Source organism: Echiichthys vipera, assembly GCF_963691815.1.
Source record: "Echiichthys vipera genome assembly, chromosome: 7".
In the NCBI taxonomy this organism is placed as follows: domain Eukaryota; kingdom Metazoa; phylum Chordata; class Actinopteri; order Perciformes; family Trachinidae; genus Echiichthys; species Echiichthys vipera.
Window position 1 is genome coordinate 6,765,144 of NC_139832.1, and position 13,633 is coordinate 6,778,776.

The 13,633-nt window shown below is 42.1% G+C and overlaps 1 protein-coding gene across 4 annotated transcripts in view; it reads right to left on the reverse strand.

Annotated features, from left to right (window-relative positions):
* The window catches only part of LOC310948989 (unconventional myosin-IXAa-like), a 156,201-nt gene that overhangs the window by 46,172 nt on the left and 96,396 nt on the right, over positions 1 to 13,633 (reverse strand). For all 4 annotated transcript variants that reach the window (XM_083916305.1, XM_083916306.1, XM_083916304.1 and 1 more), the window contains 2 exons: positions 5,852 to 5,968; positions 4,721 to 4,855 (listed from right to left, as the gene is read on the reverse strand). In XM_083916305.1, the coding sequence (XP_083772431.1) occupies positions 4,721 to 4,855; positions 5,852 to 5,968 (252 nt within the window). The remainder of the gene's footprint in view (positions 1 to 4,720; positions 4,856 to 5,851; positions 5,969 to 13,633) is intronic.

A 13,633-nucleotide genomic window follows, 5' to 3' on the forward strand; every position in this document is an offset into this window, starting at 1 on the left:
CTCCTGGAACAATATTGTGCACTGGTCCTGTGAGGGGCGAGCGTCTCAGCAGCACTTTGACACTTATGAGTTGAACATAACAGGAGAAAAAAAAAAACCTTCAAGTGAAAAGAATCCATCAAGATTTCGAGGAGCACCCACTGCCACAGAAAGCACTTTATATGTTCATTAAAATGTATATGAAGTGGTTTCAAGCCAATTACAGTGGCTTGGTCCCTGGTGAAGACAGGGGGGATTTGATTCAGCTTAATGCAATTTCAGAGAAGTCACTTTGACAATTCTTTGTGGGGTTAAAATTAATATTTCCATCTACAGATCCAGCTGCCTTTGAGTTTGTACTATAGTCCTGAAAAAGATGGATGATCGTCTTTACGGACAAGATCATGTACCATCGGTTGTTTCATAGAATACAGTACAATATTTGTTTGATGATCTTTCACTTAACAGATGAACCTACATATGGCTCTTTACATTTCATTCTGGGTACAACCAGAGGACAGGGACAACAGATTAAGACACATTTATAAAAAACTGTTTTATTTTCCCTGGATCAAAGAAAACTGTCCCTCACAAACCAGTTTTGCTGTTTTGTTCTTGAATGGTTCTTTTACCAAACCCGTATTTTAACAGCTGGTTGGTTTTACGCGGTTACCTCCGCCAACAAGGGTCATGTTTTGGTTCAGTGTGTCTGTTTGCGTGTTTGTCAGCAGGATTACTGGAAAAACTACTGGCCAGGATTTCATTAAACTTGGTGAAAGATGTGTCAAAAGGGCCGAGAAAGAACCCATAACTTTTTGGAGCAGATGTGTATCACGGTTTGTTAACGATGGGGTGATACGGCACTTTGTGCTGCATTCATGTGGTGTTTGAGTAATTTGCAAAAAAAAAAAAAATCAGTTCCAGATCATAGTTCATGGTTCACCATCTCATGATCCATTTACTTAGCTCTTTGTTGTCAGGCAAATACTAGAAACAGTTATTAATGTGATGTTTAAACGCTCTCAGCATCAATAATACAAAACACATCCCACATTTCCACGCTACAACTTAAAGCTCATGAAAAGAGAAACTTCCCAGCTTGGAAATGGGACCATCCTTGGATCACGTGAATGCACCACGGACCTTAGCGTCCTCAGAGTTTTTATATATGTTTTTAAAGGCAATTATTTATTTATCTATTTATTTCCTACAAACAGCTTGTACAGCTCTATGGCAGGGTGAAGGCAAATGTGTATGTGAACCTCCTTTAACATGCAACACCTTCACTGCAATTGTCTCCAAATCAGCTGCAAATTCCATACAAGACAATGTCCACTGTCACACTGCAAAACAGGTTAAAGTGAAATTCCGGCATAAATCATCCCAGGGTCTTTTTTCGGCGCACTCATCAAATAAGCTATCGAGACAATTGTCTTTGTGTAACAGCTATAAAAGGAGATATCCCGGACAGTCACTAACAGTTGCTAACAGTAATTAATGTAATGTAATGTGGCTTACACATTAACCGAAGCGCCAACAGCATAGTTAGTGTACCCAGAGTTTATTAAAGAGTGTTTTGAAAGACTTACCAACTGGCCCCTGTACCAGCTTCTCTCATAGTAAAGTCCATTCAAGTGGATTAACAAATGCAATCCAAAAGGAAGGAGCCCATTGGTGCTTTGTTTTATGTGTAAGGACTCTTCTCATGCTGCTGCAGAGGTTTGATGTTATTTTGAGCAGAATTAGTGGTCAAAAAAGATGTTTTAATGCCTTCACCGTGCTGCCCTGAGTTAACCATGTTAGCCGCATTCGACTGTTAGCGACACTACCGGATTTCTCCGTTAATAGCTCACACATGAATATTGAAACAATGAAATGGCCGGCTCAGAGTCCAGGTCTAAACCCCACAGAGGAACTCTGGAAAATCCTTGACAACAAAGTAATGACTAAGAAACCCACTACAGTTAATCGAACTGTGCAAGAAGAATGGACCAAAATCAAACCAGAGCAGTGTGAGAAACTAGTGATGTCCTGTGGGCGCAGATGTGCTTTAGACATTCAAAGCTGTGGCCTCAACACATCCTGTTTTAATCCTTTAGCCCGAAGAAAACACTGTTTTGATCTTCTCTTCTGACACAGTGGTTACTGTTCTCTAATTTTGATCACTGTTTATTTTTCACAAAGTAAAGGTTTTTGTTGAAGTGCCTTAGTTATTTAAAAAACATGCTAGTACAGCAGAGGTATAGTCCCATCGGGTATTCAATCAAATTCTGAACAATAAAAAACAGCAATATTTCAGAATAAATCAAGTATTAAAACTGTTTTCTCTTATTTTTATCTCCAGTGTATATAAATGTGTGTATATATAAGTACTTTTCTGCATTGTCTAACTTTAAATAGCAGTGATTTAAGGTCGTCCTTGTATGACCATCAGCTTCAGCAGAAAAAAATCCGGATGAAAATTGACAGGCCCATATTGCTAAACTGTCAATTTTTAATTCACAGTAACGCAACCTGTTTGTTCGTACATGTTACATCCTGTAATGGTGTGTGTGTGTGTGTGTGTGTGTGTGTGTGTGTGTGTGTGTGTGTGTGTGTGTGTGTGTGAAGACCCTGAGGGCTAACTGTCAGAAACCGATAACAGAACCATTAGTGCATCGGCAGTCTGTGATCCTCATTGAGAGTGAAAGGACGTTATTGCACTTGTTTACTGAAACACTGTTCTTTTTTTTACACTCTGTTCCTCCCCTCATTCAGCCGTCAGCGATGGGCCCACTCTGCTACGTTGCCACGACCAATCAGGGCTCAGTACGAGGGAGACGAGAGCCGACAGCTTCTGTGACACAGTCTGACTGATTGAGACCCATTACTTCCTGAAAAGGTCTCCTCTCTGACTGCTCTCTGGCTTGGTCTATAGATATGATTTGTTAAAAACAAAACATCCACACTGAATATTAAGTGGTTTGAGAGTGGGTGTCTGAATAAATGAGCATAATGAATACATAATATAGCTGGTCAGGGCGTAGTGTCGCAGTAATAGTGGTTTTGAGTGGAAGAGAGTCTGATGTCTGTCTGATCAGCACAGCAGCTACAGCGAGGACACATGGTAATGAAGTCACTTGGCCAGAAGAGGAGGAAGAGGAAAAAACAAACAAACAAACTAATCCAAAATGTACAAACACCCTGTAAAGCGTTGGCCGGTGTTAGCAGTAGCAGCTCTGTTCTCTCTAACCCAGCCTGTCAGCCTCTTCTGGTCACGCAGCACTTTTCCACTCCGACCTTTTACTTTAATGGATATGCGTGCTAACTTAACCTAGCGACATAATTACAGCTGCGTGCACTGTAATGTCAGGGGGGACGTGGCTGTCCAGCACAAAGCGATCATACAGTACAAGGGAATCAGGGTCTGAAATGAACTTTTTTCACTTCCTGCCACTGTGGCAGGGAAGTATTTTTGTGTCTGTCACTCAGAAATGTCATCTGCCACTTTTAAAATGAAGGAATAAGTTTAGATAAAACAAATAATGAATCAATGTTCAATATACGTGCAATGAAGGGTACTTTACAACATCCATCCATCATCATCATCTTCAACCACTTATCTCTAACGGGGTCGTAGGGCTTTACAACAACAGTTCTCAATTTACGAGCAACACCTGAATGTACCGCGAAGTCCTGCCAGAGCCCACAGTTTTACCACTCGTCGTTTGTTTACATCTGTAACTCACGGGGAAGGCAACATGTTGCAACATGGTAACTTCGGGGGAAGCACAAGGATTTAATGGTACTGTTGTTTCTTCATCATTTCAAACTCCGGCAGCAGCCATCATGTCTGGGAAACACCAATCAGCATAGATCTGGCAACCCCTCGATTAGCTACACCCACCTGCCTCAGTGGGGCCTCAGAGCTCAGCGCCACCTCAGCTTTTGTCCTGTCAAATAAACTCAAGGACGTCAGAGAGTCAAAGGTTTGGAGGACCCCGGTGATTAAAGGATAATAAACGTGAACTCTCCTTGAACAAGTACACCTGCGGGTTATCGCTTAGCTAACGTTTCGCTGCATGATTCCACCAGTATTACTTTTCTTCAGACACGTGCGACAAGTGTGTGAGTGGAGAATCACTGTCAATCACAACGAAGAAGGCTTAATGACTGATAGCATTGAGGTTATCTGGCACTTGTGAGCAACTTTCAAATGTGTAGCTCCATTAAATCCAACCGTAAACTAACTAACCGCGACTTTCTGTTGTGCGTTCTCCCAAAGTGGTGGAGGGCCTGACCATTTTAGATGCCGCTGCCAACAGTTTACCAGCATTTTGTAAGTGATTTGAGACCCTGAAAGGAATATACAACTTGCTAAGTCAGGCTCAGAACAGAAGAAAATGCTACAAATCACCTTCAGCAACAATGATGTGTGTTAAACCGTATTGCACTGCGCTCGGAGCTCTCCGCTGAAGAGGAAATCATGTATTTTCACCCGTTTGATAAAGCAAAGCCCTGCATAAAAGCATTTTTCTGAGTAATGTATAACAGCAACAATAAAGTGACGTCACCACGATACCAAAGCACCCGCAGCAGATCACGTATGAATGTTAGAGTGTTGTTAACGTCGTCAGAGAGGCAGTGAAACACAAAATGCAATGACGTGTTATCAGCAGCTGCAACAATAGTCATTGTTTGGATGGTAAGAAATAGAAGCAAATGCATTGAGAGGAGAGGAGAGCAGAAAACAACACTCTACCTGCTCTAATTTGAAGATGTGTTGGTTGAAGTAGTGCTGCAGTCGTTCGTTGGCGAAGTTGATGCAGAACTGTTCAAAGCTGTTGTTCTCATAATCCTCGAAACCAAAGATGTCCAGCACTCCTATCGACAGAAGCTGGTGGAAAAGAAGCTTAGTTTACATCCACAGTGCATTTTACACATTTATGGGGTCACGTATGACAAAACATCATCATTAAAAAAGCATGAATCTTTATTATTTAGAGATATATTTTTATTGTATTTATTTTCATATCTCCTTATCCGGTGACCCAGTTGCCCGCCGAGTGTCACTCAGATTTATGGCGTCATATATCATTAATATGCACCATCTGACGGAGGCGTCCACTCGAGTCAAGACGATATTTAATTAGGAAAGTGACTGTAAAAGCTGTGTCCAATTTAATTTTATTCAGCAGTGTTTTATTTCTCTCTGAAGGGCATTAAAAAAAACAACATACATGAACACCGCATGTAGCTGCTTATACAAACTGTTATCTGTACATAAGAACAATGACCTTGACATAAAAGGCAACCTCATCGACCCCCTGACAAACACACACACACACAAATGATGTCAGTGCCAAGGGAGATGCGCGCACACACACACACACACAGGACTGGGACAGAAGAGGACCGTAGGGGGTAAACTGAGCTGAGAGGAACTTGATGCCATCTGCCCAAATGTACTTGACACACACACACACACACACACACACACACACACACACACACACACACACACACACACACACACACACACACACACACACACACACACACACACACACACACACACACACACACACACACACACACACACACACACACACACACACACACACACACACACACAGATCTGTTTTCTAATCCTTTAGATGCCCCCACTGGGTTGACTTGCCAGCTGCCACTCCAACACACACACACACACACACACACACTGGAATTTTCATATAACACCACTCCCCACCTCTGGGAGTGGACGGGAGCATAAGTCAGACAAATGATGGTGAAGAAAGAGAGAAAGAACAAAGGGCTGCCATGAACTTATGATATCCTCTCAGTGAGCACATACATTATATGTGTGTGTGTGTGTGTGTGTTTTAATTCCTACCTTTGAATTGTCCTCCAGGTCCTTGTTGTTTAGCAGTGCATGGTTGGTCCTGAACACAATCCAGTCAAATAGCGCGCTGTACAGTGACTTGGCCATGGAGTCCCTCACCGTGCCCGCCTAAACACACACACACACACACATACACACACACACACACACACACACACACACGCAAACACACACGCACACACACACAGTCTTGTCAGTTTCTTTCTAATCAAACACATCTGGATTTATTAATATGGAGCAGGAGCAATTCTGTTTTTACAACTCTCACTGTGAGCCTTACTCTGCTGCTGCTCAACCATTTCTACTTCACAGTGGTGGTGTTGGTGGTGGTGCTGCTGCGGTGGCTCACAAGTGTTAAATGAATACAGAGGGAACACTTATGCAACCAGTAAAACACTTCCTTCTTTTTGTTTACCTATTTATTTTGTATTTTTATTGTGTGCTGGGCTGCTCTTTATCTTCAGCATAACACAAAGTCAGTCTGCAGCATATGCTAGAAACCTTCCAACTTCCATATAACCAAACACCTGCTTAACCAGACAAACACAACATAAATGCTCCCTCTCTCTTCTCTGGAACTGGATCAGCGTCAAATTAAATATGTGAAGTAGGCAGAGAAGAGATCTAATGAACTGCTCTCACAGAGAGTAGCTGAGTCATCTGATGGGACCAACTGATGGAAGAAAAGGATCCACATAATAAGAGGAAAAGCAGAGCAGGACAGCTCAGAAATGCTGTGGTTAGCAATTCATTGATGGATAGAGTTTTAAATTAAATGAAACAGTCCACAAAGGCCACTATAGAAATATATATTCACAGTAGCCTATTGCTGACATTATCATCAAACAATCAATTAGCCGATTGACAGAAAACCAGTAACAAACAAATGGTGAGGTAAATGGTATTTATCAGGAAAAAAAACATTATTGACAAAAGAAGCAACAGCCTCGGAGAAACTGTGAAGGACATTTTTTTCCCTATGTTCTGGCATTTTATTGACTATAGGAAACTGATGTTTATTAATGAAGTAAGCTCCCTTTTGACCCACGCTGCTGACATAGGCTACTGTCGTTTAGTGCGAAACCATTGTGCAGAAGAAAACATGTTAGCTCAATGGCTAATGTGCTTTCTTACCAGAATTAGATGAGAAGATCAACACCAGTCTCACATCTGTAAAATATGAAAGTATAGGGCCAGGGGGGCGATTAGCTTAGCTTAGCATATCTTAAAGACTAGAAGCTAACTAGCATAAATCCCTCTCAAGGCCATTAGTTTAGTTTAGCGTAGCATAAAGACTAGAAAGAGCCAGGCTAACCGTTGCCCCCTGTTTCCAAAGTGTGAAATATCTTCCAGCATTTATTCATTTGACTAATTAACAGATTATTTTTAGGCTGTTGTTTTTTTTTGGTGTGTTTTAATTGGTCGACCGTTGGACAGGGCTAGGCTAGCTGTTTTCTCTTGCTTCCAGCGGGTCATCCCCATGTTCCCTGTGTCCTATGCTCCCCCAAAAGGGTTTAATTTTCCCCGGGTCGCATAAACGTATGCCTTCGTGGATTTAATTTGGCATTTTGTCAGGGTTAGAGGTTATGGTTAGGGTCAGGTTTAGTTGGTAGTGTTAGGGTCTACATAGGCGTATTTGCCGGGGAATTCGGCACTGATTGTGGCAAAAATAACAGACCGGGGAACATAGGTAAGCTCCCCTTCCATCCTTGATGCTAATTAAATGTAAACCAATCTCCTGCTGGCTCTTCCTGCATAAAGGGACATAAGAGAGGTATATGTCATCTCATCTAACCCCCTAATCAAATCAACAACTGACCAAAATTCATACATTTACGTTATGTTTATTAGGAAACATCGAACAAACATTAATCTCTCTGAAGGAGATTCATTGGGACATCAGTATTAGCTTAAGTAACCTCACACCAATGCTAAAAGTTTGATAGCAACTGCAACTTAGAGATGGGAAATACCGGGGAGCTACAGCAATACGAAAGGTCACCTCAGGCTTATAACAAGAGCCACTTTGTATTTAGAGGATAAACATGGAGCCTGTGTTAAAGCTCCCAGACTGCACACAACTCTGAGTTACTTTTCTTATGTTTGGGAGGCTTGCTGTGCAAAGAGCTGTAATATTTTAGGCGTTTTCAGTCAGGAGCCAGAGCTTTAAGTGCCTCCAGACCTGCAGATCACTATTTGGACCACCATTTTTTTATGGATTGCTTTTTGATCCATAAAAAACAACACTGCCAAGAGGAGCCATTATTACGCCTCAACAAGCCAAAGAGCAACTATGTTCTCTACTTAGACATGATGAAAAGCATGCTAAGCTAACATAAGCAGACTTAAATGGAGACTTGGACACCGGAGCACGGTCTTTGGCAGCAATACGTGTTATGATTGAATGGAACAAGACAAAAGAAATCTGCTTCAAATAGGTCAAACACTGTCACGCCAGGAACCCTGACATAGTTGTGCTTTAACAGAGACCGCAATTTGAAAAGACTAAGTTAAGTGTAATCCAATCAGAGTAGCTTTAATAAGATTTTAAGAAGGGGAGATTTCTGTATTTGTTCTGACTTCTGGTTGGTAAGTGAGAAAAAAACGAATCACACTGCTTCTTTATGAACGCTGAGGACCCCATGAAACCTCAAGGGCCTTTGGATCGCTCTACTTCATCCAACATTCAACTGATTGACCTAAAAAAAAAAACAATCAGGAGAGGTTGCAACTTTGGCAAAAGAGTGTTTTTCTGTCAATGCAGATAGTCGTGAGGACAATAGCGTGTTGGTTTTGCTCATGCCAAGCTGTTCTTCAGAAAAGGAGTCAGACAGAGTGTATTTTAGCTTTTTCTAATATGTCTATGTGGAGCATTTTACTGCTTTTGCATTGCTGAACGCCTCACAACAAGAGGGTTCCTGGTTCGAATCTCGGCTGGGGCCCTTCTGTGTGGAGTTTGCATGTTCTCCCCGTGTCTGGTGGGTTTTCTCCGGGTTCTCCGGTTTCCTCCCACAGTCCAAAGACGTGCAGGTGTTCGGTTCATTGATGACTCTAAATCACCCGTAGGTGTGAATGGTTGTCTGTCTCTGTTCGTCTCTATGTGCCCTGCGATAGACTGGCGTCCTGTCCAGGGTGGACCCCGCCTAACGCCCAATGTCGGCTGGGATCGGCTCCCCCACGCGCGACCCCGACAGGGACAAGCAGCTGAAGATGAATGAATGAATATCACCTACAGGATACACTGTTACAACAGTGGCTCAGAGCGAAGCAAGTTCAGACAAACCAAATTTGCCAGAGGAAGTCGGTCTCAAGCTTCCTGGAGCAACAAAAACAGACACGCAGACACACACTACTGAGACATTAAAACTGAATAAACCTAAATATGTTAAATTAGGTATATAATATAACCATAAAAACATGAAAAATATTCCTTATCTCTTATCTCTTGTGGGACACTGTGAACCTGTTCAACCTTAGAAACACACACACACACACATGCAGCCAACGGTCGTGATGAAGCAAAACCGTGCATTTTAAAAGCTGCCTCTTCACTCTTGCATTATTGATTGTTTATTATATTTTTAGCAAGCAGGGTCGTGACGTCCCTGCTCCCACAAAGTTATGTAAGATCCTTATGAATAATACAACGTTTGATGAGAAGAATCACGACTTAAATGCCTCATCAGGAACAGGGGGGGTTGGCAGATGCGATGTGAACATCTGACACGCTCACTGAACATGAATTGTCTCTGTGTTTGCCATGTAATTGAATTATTCACCATAATGGGGAAAGTTTACGATCTAGGAGGGAACATGGCTGGAAGCGAATGGGTTGAAATTGTTTTACTGGGGGGCCACCCAAGGAACTATCAAAATACTTAGCAGGACTTCATCAGAGACTATTGTAAGGTGTTACCTGGGTCTTAGCTGGTGTTTGTGATTACAAGGTTCTGCCGAGGGGAAGTTGTTGTTGTTCTCTTTCTTTCCATTTCTTTCTCTCCTTTTTTCTCATGAAAACCACAGGAGGTGTGAAACACCAGCATGAGCTCACGCTGCACGTGGCCTGCTAGCTTCCTCTCCGCAGGATGTTTTGTGTGTGCGCTTGTTTCACCGCAATATGCCAATGTGCATGTGTTTTCAATTTGGGTTTATGGAGTTGTTTTTGTCCATCAGTGTACATTACACACAATTTACAATCCCTCAGCAATGGGAGATTACCTCCACGCAGGACTCTGAATTACATGCATTAGCGTCTCATTGCTCCCCCGTCACTTCCCTTGTCTGCCTTCAAACAGGAAGAAGGAAGAAGTGGAGTCAGGTTATCAGGTGCCACATCAAAAATGTCAGATATCACAGCTTATCTTGACAGACATGGGCTCACACGCAGACACACACGTGCAATCATGATCTTGCAGATGCACCCTCTGATGTTGTTTCACTTCTCCAGGCCTAAAAATAACTTTCTGTCTAAACCTGAGCTGAACCACAGAGGGGGGTATTATTTGTGCCCAGCGTGGCTGACAGAAAGCTGGAAATTCCCATAATTGTACAATACATGTTATCAATGACAACTGTTTTTTAAAGAGAGGTTAATCGCTGGTAGAAGTCCATATATTGTTATTGTCTTCATCAAGGTTTAGGTTTCATTTCTCCCCTTTCAGTCTGCACCCACACTGAAATGGGTCTCAAAATAGGACTTTTTATTCTTTTACTTGACTTTATTTTTCTCCTGATACCAGTTTCTTCTACCATCATCATCATCATCATCATCATCATCATCATCATCATCATCATCATCATCATCATCATCATCATCATCATCATCATCAGCAGCAGCCGCAGCAGAATTGGGACATTGATATTTGACAGGAAATTTAGCAGAATCTCTTTCCCAAATATACCAAAGTTTAAATAAAATGGAAGGTTCCAGGTTCACATCCCTGCTGGGGCCCCTTTGTGTGGAGTTTGCATGTTCTCCCCGTGTCTGCGTGGGTTTTCTCCGGGTTCTCCGGTTTCCTCCCACAGTCCAAAGACATGCAGGTGTTAGGTTCATTGATGACTCTAAATCACCCGTAGGTGTGAATGGTTGTCTGTCTCTGTTCGTCTCTATGTGCCCTGTGATAGACTGGCGTCCTGTCCAGGGTGTACCCCGCCTCACGCCCGATGTCAGCTGGGATCGGCTCCATCCCCCCGCGACCCCGACGGGGACAAGCGGTTGAAGATGATTGAATGAATGAATGGAGGAAGAATATGCTCTTATTCATTCACTTCCGTGCTAAATGTGTCAAGTGAGGTGAACGGAAAAAGAAAGAAAGTAAACGGTTCCAGATTTCCCAGTCGCAGCGCATTAATAATCATATAAACCTAGACGTCTTTTCTAAATGAAGCATTAATAGCCTTAATAAAATCTTATAACATTAGCAGCCGGACGGCTTATTGGTTAGAAATATGGCTATTTTAAGGACCTGTGTGACGCCTGTTGTCCTGACTTGAACTGTTACACTAAATCAGGAGAGCCCTCATGGCACTTCAGTGGCGCCCTTGAGCAAGATTGAAAGAAATGAACAAACTTTCTTAGAGGTTTCCAAGCACCGTTTCCCTTCATTCATGACCAGAGAATTACTTCTCTCTCATTATTTCTCTGGAACGAAAACGAAGCAATTCATAAATGCATTCCACCTGACTCAACCAGGGACCATTTAATGAATTCAGGGATGTTACTGGCTGAAATTCGGGAAATACCAGCCTTTTTACTCTGCAGCACACTGAGGTTCAGCAGGCCAACATCTTCCCATCTCTACTGTGGGTGGAGGGAACAGCTGCCGAACACACTTTCTCATACTTTCTCATCCACGTAGGAAGAATTCAGTTCTGAGAAGAAGCAGCAACATTTGCCAGGTTCCTTTTTCCACATTTCCTTTGTATAAAAACAGGCGTGTTATGGATTCCACAGGTGGCCTCAACTCGCTCCCACGACCCCTCAGATCCGATCAGGGAAGGGCTGTGTGTGTGTGTGTGTGTGTGTGTGTGTGTGTGTGTGTGTGTGTGTGTGTGTGTGTGTGTGAGTGTGAGTGTGAGTGTGAGTGTGTGCTGCTGTCTACCTATCTCTGTGAGGACTAATTTGAATGTTTGAATTACATTTTTGGAAAGTAAGACCATTTTGTTAGACCAAGTGTTTGGAGTTAGGTCCTCTATGTTCTTCTTTTTTTATGCTTGAGATGTGATTAATATTACTCATATACTGTATACTACCATTAGTCTTCTGAATTATAAAATGTGTAGCCTTAAAAACATCATCAATATATGTCATTTTATCGCAACTGTTATTACCACTTCTCATCATTGATCATATTTACCACCATTATTATTATCATTGTAATAGTCTATCACCTTAGCTGTGCTTGTTTCTAATATTCTACTGTATTACAAGTTTTTTTCTCGTTACTATAGATATTATTATAGTTACTGCACTTTTGCGGTTGCTTGGATCTCAGGAAGTGTCTCTCTGTCTGTCTTTTCTCTCTTTCTCTCTCCCTTTCTTCCTCCCTAACCGGCTAAGACTGATGTCCGTCCTCCATAGAGCTGGGTCTGTCTGATGTTCCTGCCTGTAATAGGAAAGGTTTTCGTTGCCACCGTACTCAATGGGGTAGTTGTTGGGTCTGTGCAAATCATAAATAAGTCATAGAGTGTGTTCCATACCTGCCTTGTAAAGTGTCCTGAGATAACTTTTGTTATGTTTTGGCACTGTAAACAAAATTTAACTGAATTAAATTAAAGACATCAGTGACAAATTGCTGCAGCACAAAGGGCACGCTGCTAGGAGACGCTAGTTTTGATGACGCAACTCAGACTACACTACAGCTTTACACCATTCCAACCCATGGACACCTGCACTATTGTTTTCAGGGATCCCTCCAACAGCAGTGCTTGCGGGGCCTTATAGGAGGAACAAGCTATGCGGCTAAGCTACCAGGTACCTAGTAAGCTAACCTGTCTTAGCCTTCTCTCTGGTTGTCTTCCTTTTTCAACTTCTTCAGCTCACTCCAGGTTAGGACTTATGATACAAGCTTTAAACCCCTAGACCACACCATTTCACAACACTAAGAAATGCATCATGTAAATGGGGCTGCTGGCAAGTGCAGAAACACAAACTTGCAGATGTGCGTGGTAGGAATTCCTTATCTCAATGCCTGCTAGGGTGAATTAAAAGTGCTTATAATTAATTTTTTTCCCCTTAATAAAAATAAACTATGTGTATGTTATGGAAATTATTTTTGTTGCCAAAATAATTATTACCTGACTCTGCAGTCCCCCTCAGGTCTACAGCGCATAGATCATAGCAACTTTCACTGTTTTGGTTCTCTCTCAGCGCTCTTATCAGTGTTCTTTTGAGATGCATTAGGCAGCTATTTAAACCCACTGTATGCTGCCTGACCATGACAAAACTATGGAAAGATAAAGTTTATGAAACTACATTTCAATAAGTCCATTTACAGCTCGTTTCAGCTGCCTTCAAATTGCCAAAAAAAATCAGTCATTGCAGGTTTAATGTTGAGAGAGACACACAACCTGGTGATAAGACTCTTTTCTTCTCTGGCAGCACACATTTGGGGATATCCCCCTTTGCTATTCCTGGTTTTTCTATAACCATTTGCCTCTCACTCCTTTCAAGATAAAACCACCTTATGAAGGACAGGAGGGAACTTCCATGGAAGCTACAGGACAGGGTATACCCCAGCTGCAGTCATTTTCCAGGATTAAGTTTCTCATCAC